Source organism: Phalacrocorax aristotelis, chromosome 2 (assembly GCF_949628215.1).
Source record: "Phalacrocorax aristotelis chromosome 2, bGulAri2.1, whole genome shotgun sequence".
Taxonomy (NCBI): domain Eukaryota; kingdom Metazoa; phylum Chordata; class Aves; order Suliformes; family Phalacrocoracidae; genus Phalacrocorax; species Phalacrocorax aristotelis.
The window spans coordinates 61,604,146-61,619,991 of record NC_134277.1 but is presented as its reverse complement, the minus strand read 5'-3'; the positions used below and the strand labels follow the sequence as shown (position 1 = coordinate 61,619,991).

At 39.8% G+C, this 15,846-nt stretch overlaps 1 protein-coding gene across 1 annotated transcript in view; it reads right to left on the bottom strand.

Annotated features, from left to right (window-relative positions):
- Positions 1 to 15,846, bottom strand: part of ADCY1 (adenylate cyclase 1) — a 177,081-nt gene that overhangs the window by 63,803 nt on the left and 97,432 nt on the right. Inside the window, exon 5 of the mRNA XM_075083782.1 lies at positions 12,807 to 12,934. Within this exon, the coding sequence (XP_074939883.1) occupies positions 12,807 to 12,934 (128 nt within the window). The remainder of the gene's footprint in view (positions 1 to 12,806; positions 12,935 to 15,846) is intronic.

Below are 15,846 nucleotides of genomic sequence, written 5' to 3'. Positions count from 1 at the left end.
TTCAGAGATTTTCATTGTATATCTGGGAAAGGAAGAATTAATTGGCAAAGTCACTACTAAAAGAGTTTTGAATTTTGGTGCCACAGTAAGGAAGAATTCTTCATTTCTGTGAATGCAGGACATGCTATAACTCACACCCTGCACTGACTTGTGAACACTGAAAAGGAGCCTTGAAACTAATAGTCTTACACATTACTTGCAGAGGTAACATTGTGCATTAGTCTTTGCAGTTTTTTCTGTTACAGAGACACCTGGCATTCCACAGTTAAGTTGCTGTCCAAAAAGAGATAATAAGGGTGAATAAATTAAACTGACTAATGAGTGTAAGGCTTTATTTTCATTAAGTTTTTTAAATTAAGTTTTCCAATACATTTAATAGGAGAAGACCTTAAATTTAGGCTCTGGCTATAATTTTCCCTTGATCTTCATAGACCATTACATTTTTTTAAGGTATCATCCAGATTTGGCAGAGAGGTGTTTAGGAGGACTTTTCAACTATTTCAGTAATAGTCACTGTATTTGTCTCTTGTATAGTTGTAACTTTGTAAATACAATTAACAGAAAGGGCAGCATAGGTCAAGGTGTGAGGTAAGCAGCACAAGATACCTGGCCTCAGTTTAAGTATGGAGCTCTGCAGCCATGAGGTGCTGAAGTATATACCATGTCAGCTACCACTAATGTGAGTAATGTAGAGATTTCTTGTGTATCCACAGGCAACCTGGACATACCACATTTTTCAGTCATATTTTATGCAGCAGCACAGAAAGGCTTATGCATAACTGTCTGAAAGATTAAATATTTCCTTGTCCTATTTCTACTCACTGCAAGTCAGCTTTCCTTTATTCAATTTCTGTTCCCAGTCAAGCCTCAAAAATTACTTCAAGGAGTCCAAAAAGGATTCAAATGTTACAGGGCTTGTTGTTCACAGAGTCTGCTTGCCAAAGCCTCCAGGATATGAAAGGAGCTAATAATATAAGCCACCTAATGATAACTTAACCTTTGTATCTTTGCCTGTGCATGTGTATTGTGCCATTAACAGACTGACCTTACACCAAGAGCGTACCTTGCAAGTCAAAGCCCTTCAGGATTAGACCTTGCTTGCCTTTCTATGTTCTCCTGCATAACTAGGATCCTATGTAATTATCTTCACTGGTGAACCTACAAGTGTGTGAGTTTCTCTGTTTGCAAATGAAAGTTATGGTTTTTTTCTGTTTAAAACCTTATATAAAACCTCAGGCTAAATGTAAGTGAATAGACAGTTCAGTTCAGTCATTGATAAAGGCCACCTCAGACCTTTGACCTTGCTTTGTCTCAGCTGGCTTGAGAGCAAGGAGGGAATTTCTCTGCTTTTAGAAATTTGAATAGCATAAGAATAAGCAAAACGATAAGAAAAGAGCAGAGAAATACAACATGGCTGATCATACTCCTTGTCAAATAAGCTGGTCTGTATAATGTACCAATGAATGATAAAGCAGAATCTGAAAACACTTCTTGTTTTGAACAAAAGATTTGCAGAAGTAGTCACTTAGTCAAAAAACAAATCTAGAATGTATTTCTACATTTTCCCCAGAAACTACAGTGTGTTTCAGGGGTGCTTTCGCAATTACTAAATTTGAGTAGGGAAAAGAGCTCATGAAAAGTTCATTAAATTTTTTAATTTACCTTGAAGACTTGTGTGCCCTTTATGCAGTTAATTTCCATTAATATACCCCACTGAACTATCAAAAATGAGGAATGTTAAGTAATATATAAAAAATAGGTTTCAAATATAAAATCAGACCAGTACCACAATCATATTCTGAAACATCAACATTTATGCACTAAAATATCACAAAAGTGTCCAATGATACATTTTAAATTATAAATAGATTTCTGAAAAAATATCAGCACTTCACAAACAAACCGTGAATAGGAAAAAGAAGTTTCTCAAATAAATTATTCATTATAACTTATTCTCTCCTAGGTTCAGATAGAATATTCTCAAAAATTTTCCAAATGTTAACACAAAAGTAAGCCCAGAAACAAATGGAAATCAAAAAACATTTTCCTTTTAAACTAGAAGCATAAATATTTCTGTGTCAGTTCCATTCCAACATCATCAGGAATTGTTTAGTTCTTGGATGTTAATGGCAAAGACTATCTGTCTGTGAACTGCTGTGTCTGCCTGGCAGGCCATGGAAGGAGAGGCTGCAGGCCACGGCCTAGAGTACCAAGTAATGCCCATATGCTAGGCCCCCTTGCCCTCTCTCTGATTTGCCTTCCCAAGAGGTGGGGGCCATGTTAGTCCTCTCAGGCAATTAAGTTTTGTTGTTTGAAAACCTTTGCTGTCCTATTACAGCAGCTGTTTCTCCAGGTCAGGTTCAGGGTTATTTGTTTGCTTGGTATTTTGAGGTGGGTTGTTTTTTTAAATATTGACCAGAGCTGCATGCTTTCCCAGTACATTGCTCACCCAGAGCACAGAAGCAGAAAGCTAGGACAGAGAGCCTGGGCTGTGAAGGTCTGGTGGCTTCAGCAGCCAAGAGGCTCACTTTGACATGGGGGCAAGCTGACTGAGCTTTCACCAATGGTGGTAAAGTCAGTTCAGGGCAGACAGTTTTCTCCAATGCTGAAAATGTAGTTGCTTGTTCTCCCAGAATTCAAGGTCAGCTCACTTCTGCCAGTCCAAACTTTCCCAGGCCCTGGATGTCTGGAGGGCCAGGGGAAAAGTATCAACAGTGTTGACATCAGGAAAATTAGTGCTTCTGCGTTCTTCCTCAGACAAAAGATCACACAGGAAAACTTGACATTACAGTTGGGCTTCCTCAAACTGGCTGCTGTAGTTCCTCTCCCTTTACCCAGTGTCTTTGGTCAGCCAGTGACCAAACGCATGCGAAGGAGACAGTTCAGGCATCAACCTCCACAATGTCCCATGTAACCAAGCAGCAACACAATGTGCAGGTGCAAAATAAGCCCAACTTCCATCTGTCAGGTCTTACACAGGTGACTGGTGGAGTCATTCATATTAGGTGGAGTCATCCATATGGGATAAACTCACCTATGCAACACAGAAATGCTGACCTATCTCCTGATAGACCCCACTGGGGTGCCCAGGTTTCAAGAAGCAAATGTTCGTGGACACTTCCCTTCAGACCTTTTCAAACTCCACATGCAGTAGGAACATTCAGTACAGGGGGGCAGATGAGACCTAGTCTAAAGTAACCCTCCCTTTCCTCCCCCTGTAATATGTATAGGTTAAACTGAAGCAGTCAGCACCAGCTGCTGTGATCTACACATGTGCTCCTACTGTGCCATGCTACATGCTAATGTAGACATAGCCAGTGATGCAGCTAGTGGTGCTATTCCCTCTGAGTGTGTACTAAAATAGCATCCTAGTAAGATGTCAAGGGAAGGAGTATAATGAAAATTTATCATTTACATGACAACATGAATGATTACAAGATCCCATTACACTTTTGACAAGTTTATGAATGTTAACCCCAGTATTCTGGCCCAGTCCCAAATCTAGTATTTATATCCTGCTCACCCAGATTCCCTCCTCATTTCCAACTGGAAACGTTACAGTTCACTTCTTGCCCTGTGGCATTATTGAGTGCATTTAAATATATCCCTACTTTCATCACATTTCATCTCCTTAGAGGTTACACTTCTGGACTGAGCTAAACAATTATTTAATATAATTTATATTAGTTAAGTGATCTGTAAGGAAAGATAAACTAATATTAAGAATGGACAAAGTTGCCCCTGTAACACCAGCTTAAACCAGAACTCTAGGCATTTTATGGGGGAGAGAGGGAAGAGCTTGGATAGCTGAGAAAAACTTTTCTATCTGGTAATTAGCTAATAAATATACCTATTTAGAAAGGAAAATACTGTAGTAGATAGAGTGGAACATTCAAAGGCAAGTGATTTAGGTAAGGTGAAGAGCGTACTTGGCCTAACCACTGTTCAAAACCAAGGTGAGGACATGTGCCACATTAGAGCAATATCTGCCACATTAGAGGTGTTAATGAACATGGTCATTATAATTATATTGCTAACAAAAATCTGACAGTTAAAATTCACCTGATGAAAGCAACATTGGTGGTATCCAACACTTAACTTCCATGTAAATACTGCCATGATGGTTTAAGTGACTCTGAAGTAGAACAAACACCTGGCTTCTACTGAAACACTGACACAATACTCAATGGCAGCAGAAATTCTTTTGGAATAGAAACAGAATATAACACTACCTCTATTGTTGTTTTTTTGTTTAAGAAAAAGAATAAATTCTCCCATAATCATAGAATCAGAATTGTTTATGTTGGAAAGGACCTATAAGATCATCACGTCCAACCATTAACCCAGCACTGCCAAGTCCACCACTAAACCATGTCCCTAAACAACATATCTACATGTCTTTTAACTACCTCCAGGGATGGTGACTCAACGACTTCCCTGGGCAGCCTGTTCCAATGCTTGATATCCCTTTCAGTGAAGAAATTTTTCCTAATATCAAGTCTAAATCTCCCCTGGCGCAGCTTGAGGCCATTTCCTCTTGTCCTATTGCTTGTTACTCAGGAGAAATAATGATTCTGTAATGATGCTGTGACTTTAACTGTGCCCTTGAAAAAAATATTTTGTAGAAGGCAGATGAAATTATGAAAATTTTATGTATTTTATAATGTTCTTTGGAAATCTCAATCTAAATGTAACAAGGCAACTTTCTTAGATGATACTCATGTGCAGCACCATATTCTAGGGTACTTAAACAACAGTTACACAGAACATGAAGATAATAGAAAGTATTAATTTATATAAACTCATTATAACATTGAACTCAGTCAAATCATAGATCCACCAAACAGCCACTAGAAGCCTCTATTTCTTGATTTCCTGGAAGAAGGGCATCTTGGTGGTACATATCTTTGGAACAGGCACTTTTCACAGTTCCTTCAGCTGAATCACAATTCAAGTGATTTTATTTATTTATCCCAGGTAACATGACAAATCTGTCACTAAGGATGTCCTGGCTGCACCCCCTCCCAGCTTCTCACTGGCAGGGCATGAGAAACTGAAAAGTCCTTGACTAGTATAAGCACTACTTTGCAAAAACTAAAACATCAGTGAATTATCAACATTATCCTCCAAACCCAAAGCACAGCACTATACTAGCTACTAGGTAAAGAAAAATAAAAAATTAACTCTAATCCAGCTGAAAAAAGGACAGCCATCAAGGGCAATTGTACTTGTAATGCACCATCTTCCTGTTGCCAAACATAATCAGAGCAGACACGTTCATTTAACTAAGAGAGGAAATATTCTTTGAGCCTCGATCTTACCGTCCTTATTCACACTACTAATTCCTCGATGAAAAAAAAATCAGATTAATTAATTGTGCTTATGTACAAAGGATACAGAGATACAGAATAGGTCTCTAGCCATTCAACAACCCCAGATAAATCTGGGACTCTGTTATAGCCTTGCCTTGTCTCCACCTTGCCCTCTCACCATGCTTTGACCACTGACTACACACTCAAAAGACAATTTATGAATTCTTTAAAAAATAAAATGTTGAAATTGTCGGTTAGTTATCTTCTACCACAACGTCTGACTAAATATAACTAATGATAACATACTACAGCCCATCCACTTAGAATCACAGAGTTGCTACTGCTGGAAGGGGCCTCTGGAAATAATGTAGACCAACCCCGCTGTTCAGAGCAGAGTCAGCTACAGAAGGTTGCCCAGGACTGTGTCAAGCTGGGTTTTAAATCTCTCCAAGGATGCAAACTCCACAACCTTTCAGTGCAACCTCTCCAATATCTGACCACTTCCACAGTAAAAATTTTTTTTCTTACATTTAAATGGAATTTCTTATATTTCAGCTTGCACCCATTTCCTCTTGCCCTGCCATTGGATACCACTGAGAAAAGTTTGGCTTTGTCCTCTTTACATCTTCCCATCAGGTATTTGTGTGCATTAATAAGATTACCCCTGAGTCTTCCCTTCTCCAAGCTGAATAGTCCCAGTTCATTCCTTCTTTTTTAATTCAACTCCTTTTTCAAGTTTACATTATCACGACATCAGCCAATAAATAACAACAAAAAAAGGGAAAGTTTCATTTCTAATATTAGTAAAACTGAACATTCAGAAAAGGAAAGTTCAGAGTTATATCACTACCTTATTTGTATACATGAAACACTGCACAACTACTGAATTAAAGATTAATGCTGGGTTTAAAAGAGGATGAGAACATCAGTTACTGCTTTCCAGGGATTTTTAAAAAAATGACTTTGGAAAATGTGTACAAGGCCTGTATATCTAACTATGCTTCTAAAGGCCAAAGCTTCCTTGTAAATGGAATATGCATACACTGCTGGAAGAATGCATGTATACATGATTTGCAGGCTTAGGATATTCTTTTAGGATTTTATAGTATCTTGACTACCATATATTATCACAGACTACAAAGTCTTTTATCAATTTCATGATTTTTACAAAGATGGTAAACTTTCATTGAATAGGAGGGAGAATATGGATTAATTTACTCTGCACATTCTGAGAGATTTTATAAATTAACATTATAATAAAAAGACATGGATTGAGCTAGAAATGAGACTCAGCCTTCAATCACTTTAAATACTCCTCTCCTTTTCTCTATGCTTTCAAGCCTTCTGCAAAGAAAGCTCAATGAATCCAGATTCACAGAAGAGTTTAAAGTTGATATGAAACAACAAAAATGTGTGGTCGTGTCCATGATCCACTAAGGCATTAGCAGGGTTACAACAACTAGCCATTGCCTCCATAGAGGCAAACCCAACTCTCTTTAGCAAAACTTACAGTGAACTCTGCAAGAGGTTCATAATACATTCTTCTACATCACCAAGACCCTCCACAAACGAGCACAATTTGGTTTTGGAAAAACAACTTTGTGTGCAGATATGTGCATAAACATCCTTAAATACAAATGGAAGACATGAAATATAAGATGTGGCAAAAGCTTTATTAGAAACAAGAAAGGTGAAAAGTTCCAAATCAAAAATACAGAATTTGAATTCTTAATATTTGCTAATTCTATTTGCAAATATCTAATATTTGCTTATTCTATATTTTTTTCTTTATTTAATAGTTACCGCTTCATTTTTAAACTGAGATGACACTGTGGTTTATTCACCTTCACAGAGAAGGCAGGTTTTCTCTGTGTACAATGCAAAAACTTGGAGATTAGGTGAGGGGAAGCAGAACATTGAGTCAACTCCATATTCCCAACAGCCCAGCTGGCAATAGAAAGAAAAACTGGCTACTGGAAACAGTGGACAAACACTTTCCAATACAGAACAGGTTAAAGCCCCTGATGTGACACACTTGTGCAAGCTCATTCCAGATGTAATAGCACTGTGTTGACCAGTATTTTTTTATATACAGAATGAATCACAGAATCACAGGTTGGAAGGGATCTCAGGGATCATCTAGTCCAACCATTCTAGGAAAAGCACAGTCTAGACAACATGGCCTAGCACCCAGTACAGACAAATCTTGAAGGTGTCCAACGTGGCCGAGTCAACCACTTCCCTGGGGAGATTATTCCAATGGTTTACTGTCCTCACTCTGAAAAATTTTCCTCTCATGTCCAATCAGAATCTCCCCAACAGCAACTTGTGTCTATTCCCCCTTGTCCTCTCCATGTGACTCCTTGTAAAAAGGGAGGCTCCATCTTCTTCGTAGCTACCCCTTCAGTACTGGTACATGATGATGAGATCCCCTCTGAGCCTCCATTTCTCAAGGCTGAACAAACCCAGCTCTCCCAGCCTACCCTCGTATGGCAGGCTTCCTAGTCCTTTGATCATCTTGGTGGCCCTTCTCTGGACCCCTTCCAGCCTGTCCACATCCTTTTTGTATAGCAGGGACCAGAACTCTATGCAGTACTCCAGGTGTGGCCTGAGAAGCGCTGAGTAGAGTGGGATAATGACTTCTTTATCTCTGCTGGTGGCACCCTTTTTGATGCAACCCTGTTGACCTTCTTGGCCACAGCAGCACACTGTTCGCTCATGTTGAGCTTCCTGTCCACCAGGACCCCCAGGTCCCTTGCCACAGAGCTGCTCTCTAGCCAGGTGGATCCCAGTCTGTGCTGCACTCCCAGATTATGTTTTCCCAGGTGCAAGGCCTTGCATTGGTCCTTGTTGAACTTCATAAGGTTCTTGTTAGCCCAGTCTTCCAGCCTATCCAAATCTTCCTGCAGAGCAGCTCTCCCTTCTGGAGTGTCTACTTCCCCACTCAGTTTGGTGTCATGTGCAAGATTCATCAGGATACACTTGATGCCATTATCCAGATCACTTATAAAGATGTTGAATAATATTGGGCCCAATATCGATCCCTGGGGGACCCCACTTGTGACAGGTTGTCACTTTGAAAAAGAACTATTTACCACCACCCTTTGGGTGCGGCCGGTCAGCCAGTTCCCCACCCACTGCACAGACCACTTGTCTAGGCCATAATGCATTAATTTCTCCAGGAGGGGGCTGTCGGTGACTGTATCAAAGGCCTTGGAGAAGTCCAGGTAGACAGTGTCCACTGCCCGCCCCATGTCAACCAGGCAAGTCACTTTGTCGTAGAAGGCCACCGGATCTGTCAAGCACTATCTGCCCTTAGTGAAGCCATGTTGGCTTTTCCCAATCACGTGCTTCATTTGACTCGTGATGGCCCCCAGGATGATTCGTTCCATAACTTTCCCAGGGATTGAAGTAAGGCTGATGGGCCTATAGTTACGCGGATCCTCCCTCGAACCTTTCTTGTAGATAAGGGTAACATTTACCTTCCTCCAGTCCTCTGGGATATCCCCCATTCTCCATGACTTCTCAAAGATTATGGAGAGCAGCCTTGCAATGATGTCAGCCAGCTCTCTCAACACCCTCGTGTGGATGGCGTTGGGGCCCATCGATTTGTACGGTTCAAGCACCTGTAATAAATCACATACTAACTCTTTCTTCACCGATGGTGGGTCTACATTTGGATCAACTAGGAATTTCATTCCCAAAGCCTGGGATCTGACAGTGCTGGTAAAGATAGAGGTGAAGAAAGTGTTGAGGACCTCTGCCTTTTCACCATCATTGGTGATTGACTCTCCTATTCTGTTTACAGTGGGCCTATGTTTTCCTTCTGTTTCTGCTTGTAGTTGACATACTTGAAGAAACCTTTCTCGTTATTTTTGACATCTATGGCCAGTTTCAATTCAAGCTGGGCTTTTGCTTTTCTAACTGCATCTCTGCACACTCTGACAATGCCCTTGTAGCTCTCAGCAGATAATCCTCCACTTCTCCATCTCTGGTATGTTTCCTTTTTGGATTTGAGTAGACCCAGGAGGTCATGATTGATCCAAGGGGGCCTCTTGCTCTGCTTACTTCCCTTTCCTTTGTAGGGGATAAATTGGCTTTGTGCTTCCAAGAGAGAGTTCTTGAAGAACTCCCAGCTCTCACTAGCTCCTTTGTCTTCCATAGAAGCTTCCCATCGAAACCCTCCCAACTAAGCCTTGAGTGAACTGAAGTTTGCTCTTCTAAAATCCAGAACCCTTGTCTTAGAGCTGACCGTCAGCATGCTCAGCGGGATCCCGAACTCCACAATACTGTGGTCACTGCAGCCAAGGTTATCGCTAACTGAGATATTACAAAGAAGGTTGTCTTGGTTTGTGAACAGCAAGTCCAGCAGTACCTCATTCCTGGTTGGCACATCTAACATTTGTATGAGGAAACAGTCCTCTACGCATTCCAGGAACTTGGTGGATAACATGTGAGCTGCTGTATTTTTCTTCCAGCAGATGCCTGGGTAGTTGAAGTCATAAGGACCAGGTTCTGTGGCCAGAAGCTTGCTTTAGTGCCCCAAGTATTGCTTCGTTGGCATTGACATCATGATTAGGAAGTCGGTAGCAGATGCCCACTGTGAGGTCCTGCTTGGAGATGACCCCTTTGACTTTAACCCAGAGGCATTCAATAGGGCAGTCAATATAGGTGTGCACTCTCTCCTATAGCCTCACTATAAAATGCACAGAGACACACAGAGCAATACAGCAGTGAAGACATTTCTCATCTTTACCCCTTCCCTACTTGTTGATTGTAAAATATTCCATCAAGTTATCGTTTTAAATTGGCTGATGCTTAAGTGTTGTTGTTAAGAACTATACAACCTAATACGGTGCTCTATCTCAAAAGTACTAATAAATCCTATGGTCTGTATAGAAGCCTAGTTACTTGAGCTTTCTTGATGGTTCCTTTAGATAAACCCCTAGATAATGGGCATAGCTCGTCTTCAATGAAACCAGGACAACCTGTCATAGTAAAACTACCATCTATTGGAACTGTACCAATGACTGACTAAACCACGAGGAACAATGGCATGGGAAGCTACTGACAAGAGCGGAGCAGAACATAAAATCAGTGCTAGATGGATTTATTGTGTATCATAAAAGGGCTAACCCATCTGGCCTTCCCCATTGAGACCCTTTCTTTCTTTTACAGGAAACAATGAACTACAATAACAGCACCATGAGACCAACTATTATACTAGACACTAGCATCTTCACATCAACCAACACCTATTGGAATGAATCTGACTTTAGTCAAGCGACGCCTCCACCAACCTGATTTAATAAACCTTTTGCAGCTGGAGTGCTGAACCTGATGCTGCACCTCCTCGTGATTTTACTGACTCTTGCTATGCTATGCTTATTGTTAAACATTGTTTTGTACATCAGAGTTTGAAGAATGGCTAAACAAACTATACTGTTGCAAGGGCCCCCCTCCTCCCCCCCATATATAATGTTGTCTAACGACATTTAATGAAGCTTTAATAATTATGGAAGTTGATGAGACATGAAAAATTTTCCCTTGAATTACAATTGGAATGCAGCATTGCCTATTTATAGACACAAAGGCAAGAGGTGACCACACCACCACTTTGTGGAGATATAGATTGACTTTGGCCATAGGGTGGAGTGTGGTGGTGCAGCACACACACCCCCATCCCCACCCCTGGGCTACTCTCACATCCCAGCATAAGCCTATTGTGTTGTTATCTTGGTCATAACAACTTGGGTGTCAGGCAATCTCTGTCCACACCTGGGCTATCTGCTGCCTGAATGGTACATCAGGACCACCCTGATATCCCAGGATAAGCCCTATCTACTGTTATCTTGGTCATAACAACTTGAGCACGAATTGTGGCCAGAATGTAAAATGTTGACCAAAGCCAATCATCTCGAGACCCTATAAATAGCAATCCAAAAGGGACATATTTTGAGCTCTCCTGGATGGCAGTGGGCTGTGTGACCCAGTATCTCCGCCTGAGCTGGGATGCTTCTCAGGGTAAATTTCGTAAGGATTGAAGCATCGTCTGCTGACGTTTTCATGAGGACTCAAGGCCTGACTTCTCAAGGTTCACCAGCCGTGCATTGATGAACGCCAGCACATAAAAGTGAGTAACCCATGAAACTCACAAAAAGTGAAATTTTAATCAGAGGTTAACCTCGGTGTGTGTGTGCAATTTGACTAGATATATATATATTATCCCTATTCATATAAACCGTTGACCATGTCTGGGACTAAGACTAAACCAAGTCACACCTAGACTTCTCTCTGAGAGGAGTTTAGAAAGCAAGGGGGTGTATTCTGAACCTCGTCACTCAACAGGAGGGTCCTCCTTATCCCCTGCACCCACGATCCCTCTGTGAATCATTCTAACTTGAGCATTTCACGCATTGGAACAGGCTGCCCAGAGAGGTGGTGGAGTCACCATCCTTGGAGGTGTTCAAAAAATATGTAGACATGGCACTTCAGGGCATGGTTTAGGAGGCATGGTGGGGTTGGGTTGATGGTTCAACTTGATGATCCTAGAGGTCTTTTCCAACTTTAATGATTCTATGATTCTATGATAACTGAATTTTCCTCTGTGCACTTCTTCCATGAAAGTAATAGAGTGAACCTTTCCATTCTCAAATCTTTAAGTCGCTATGTTGGTTGTAAAAAATTCCATCAAACTGCCGTTTTAAAATGGCTGATGCTTAAGTGCTGTTAAGAATTATGCAACCTAATACTGTGATCTATCTCAAAAATATTAATAAATCTTAAACTGCTAACCAAAGCTATGTAACAATTCATATTTCCAACAAATTGGTGTAGTCAGCAGTATCCACAAATCTATATTTGTGACACTCCTATGTAATGAAAATAGATCTTCAGCTCTTGCTAAAAGTTCATTCACAGTTCTCTCACATTCACATTTTTCGCCTTGGTAAAATAATGATCAATGCAGAGCTCTCAAGCATAAAAAAATTCTTCTGATCAGCAAAGTGAATTTTACATTACATTTCTGAAAAGCAGAATGAATTAAAGGTTTAAACATGACATTCAAAAAGGAAAAATCAGCAAGCTATCATTTTGAGAATACGAACACATATACAACATGCATGCATCGGGACTGGCTTTGAGTTTACTGGTGTGGAAAATGAGCAGTATTTATCCCTGTAAAACAAGAAATTGGACTCCTTTCTAACTGGCAAATGGCCATAGGAATATTTCATTATTTCCCAGATCAGTACACGTATGTGCCTCTACATACTCGTACACTTTTTCCTCACAGAGATTAAATGGAGTGGAAAATTGACATCTAGAATTACCCTTCCTAAAATCAGTATCCTGTGACCTGAATGCAACAGTGTAAATTGCTGGGTGGGCACTGCTAGCAGACACTGCTGTCTTTCTCAGAACACACTTCCTGAGTGCCACATAGAAGCTATTGTAGCACTCCTGTCCAGGTTCACCGTGCACAGTACTTACGTGATGGTGTCAATCATATCCAGTCCCATTTCAACACAGCAATGGGCATGATCAGTTTTGGGCTGTGTCAATCCTGATACACAGTAGTAACAGTCCCCTAGGATTTTTATTCTTCTGCAGTGGTTTTCCTTTAATAAAAACAGAATGGGAAAAGTTTTACTATTCATATAAATATTCCAATATTTACAGGATAAAAATCTTCTCCAATACTATGCAATCATTCAGGGAATCCTTTTGTGGTCAAATTAAGTAATCTACAGTTCATGAAATCTGAGTTCCCTGTACAGAACAACCGACACACGCATATTTGTTTATTTATTTATAAACACGCACATATATACTGAAGATCAGCCCCTCATTCTTCAACACACACGGGTAACACAGCTTAAAACTATAGTTATAAACAAATATTATTCCCTTGCTCTCACATTAGATCAGTATGAATTCAAGATTTGCAATGAGGCTTTGTTTCTGTATGAAATGAAACCAAAGGACTGAAGCCAAACTACTATTGAATATCAGGAAATGTTTTCACTTTGAATAGCTTTTATTTTAAACCCAGTTCCACCTTAACAGGAAAGATGATGTATTTATCTGTAAAGGTACATATATGTGTGCATTACCAATTCAGAGATCACAATTTACTATACTGCATGATCAGTGTAAATATGACATACTTGCAGATCAGAAGACACAGGCAGTTTGCATTACTGTCAAATTTCTCCTGTTCACATACAGTTTAATTTCTATAACCAAAGAGATTAAAGATCTGGCTATATCTCTCCCATTTTGAAAAACCAACAATGGCATGTGATGATTGTTAAATTGGCCTGAGCAGAAAGTTTGTTTCTAAACAGAGAGCACATAACAAAATGCCTTTACCAAAACAGTGCCTTTAACTAATAAACTATGAGGGGACATGAAGAGATGATGGTATCCTTTGCAGCTAGACTATGGCAACTTCTACCCATTTAGAGTATGGCACAGAAAAGTAAATAAGATGATTAAATGAATTCAACTTACACAGCTGGGACTATGCCAGTAAGTGCCATGCAAAATTAGCTGCTGTGAATGTGATGAGAGAGGATTAATAAAAATCTGATTCCTCCCCCAGCAGTGTGCTGAATAGACTTGAATTCAGTGACACAGAAAGGGGGAAGGTTGTAAGAGAATTTAAAATTTTTGAAAAAAAATTACCTAATCATACTAGTTCAGCATCTCATACAGGCACATGTTCTCACCCAGTCTCCTACCTACAAGAATAGAAGCCTTCCTGAACTGACCACACTCTGCTCATTACCCATATTCCAGCTCAGAAGTGATGGTTATGCCTACAGCAATCGCTTTCTCTCTGACATATCATTCACCAGCATTTGGGGCTTGTTACTACACACTATTCCAGCTGCAGGCATTCCCACACCTGTCTTCTTTGTAAATGTTTATGTGTATTGAACAAATATTATAAAATGAGAATTACCTCTGTTCAGGCATGGAAGAAGGCAGGCTAATACTGTTTGGGAAACTGGTTTGTCCGCTTATAAATCAAGCAGTAAACTCAGAAGAGAGACCTTCTTTGGGGTATGCTTAACTAGTAGAAAAGGCTTTTCTAAGAGTGACTACTTAACATTTCTTATTCTGTACAGCAGGATTTTAAATATACCTATATTTATCATTGCTAATATATAATTTAATGAATGTGAGTGTAATTATTCTAGAAGCATTGTCACTGAGCCTTAGAGTATTCCTGCAGCCTATAGCCACAAAATGCCTCATCAATTTTACTTAGAGTTTTAATTGGGTATTTTGAGATCCTTGGCTAAATGGTATTATATGACTAAAATAATTATTGATGCACACAAAGTAATTGCAGACCTCAAAATCTGTCTTGACACAAAACAGGCCTTTCAACTCAAGGTTTTTGGACAGACACCACTAAGTTTTTTAATAGAAACCACTAAGTTCTTTTGTAGAAACCACTAAATTATACTGCCAAAACAAGCCTTTTTTTTTTTTAAATTGTGGGCAAATCTTGAAGCAGTAGAGGGTACTCAGTAGTTAAAGCTGGAATCTACTTTCCAAAATAAATGCAGTTTTGGCCCACACATTACAACACTCTATAAAGCCCTTTTCATCTTCAAATTTAGTATGCATGATTTGTGGCCAGGCAATGGCCATTTGACTCAGCTGAAAGATATTCAGGAAAGCCATTTCAGTAATCTGGGGTGGAGAGTGCATATGTGTTAATCGATTGGTATTCTCTCCTGTTTAGTGTCTACCTCCAAAATGGCTCATTTCTAATGACTTGGTTTTCTTAGAGCTTACTGTGCTATAGAGCAGTACTGCACATTTTATAATGGGATACACAAAATTGCTGTCAGACTGGCACAGCAGTCTAGCAGCCAGTTAGATAGTCTAAGACAGGAAAAAAAGGGAACAGAGCCTGATGCTTTATCACTTTTCCAAGTCAGTTTATTACTCGTGCAGGAGAAAAATAAAATAAGGACTGGAGAGATATTCTGGAGATATATTAATTTTGATTGAAGACATACAGCTAAATCACCTGCTGTTTTTGAAACCACCACTCTGTTCCTTATCAGATGCTATCCTCACTGTACTTACTTATAATAATCAATTAATATACAGTTATCTCTTGAAAAATCTTTTTTTTTTCTTTTTCTCAGCATGTGAAGTAGACTTCCTGGGAGGAGATGCAGTGCAGCTTTGTATGAGAAATCTTTTTAAGGATTGATATGCAAATTAACAAAATACATCCTTTCCCTCTCTTCGTTTTGATTCCTCAGCAACTTCCAAAGAAGCCCTTAACTCAGCAATATTTTTCACATTTGTGACAGTGATGAATTCAATTGTTATAGTTACAAATTCTAGTCACAGTTGATGCAAGCAACGTCTGTTTAGAAATAGCTGATAATTAGGTTTTATGCACATGATAAAAAGCACCAGAGATTGCTAGCGCTGCATTAGCCAGGCAGCTTGCCCACCTGCAGTGCCTTGCTGAGATGTTTCCAAGGGGATCTGCAGA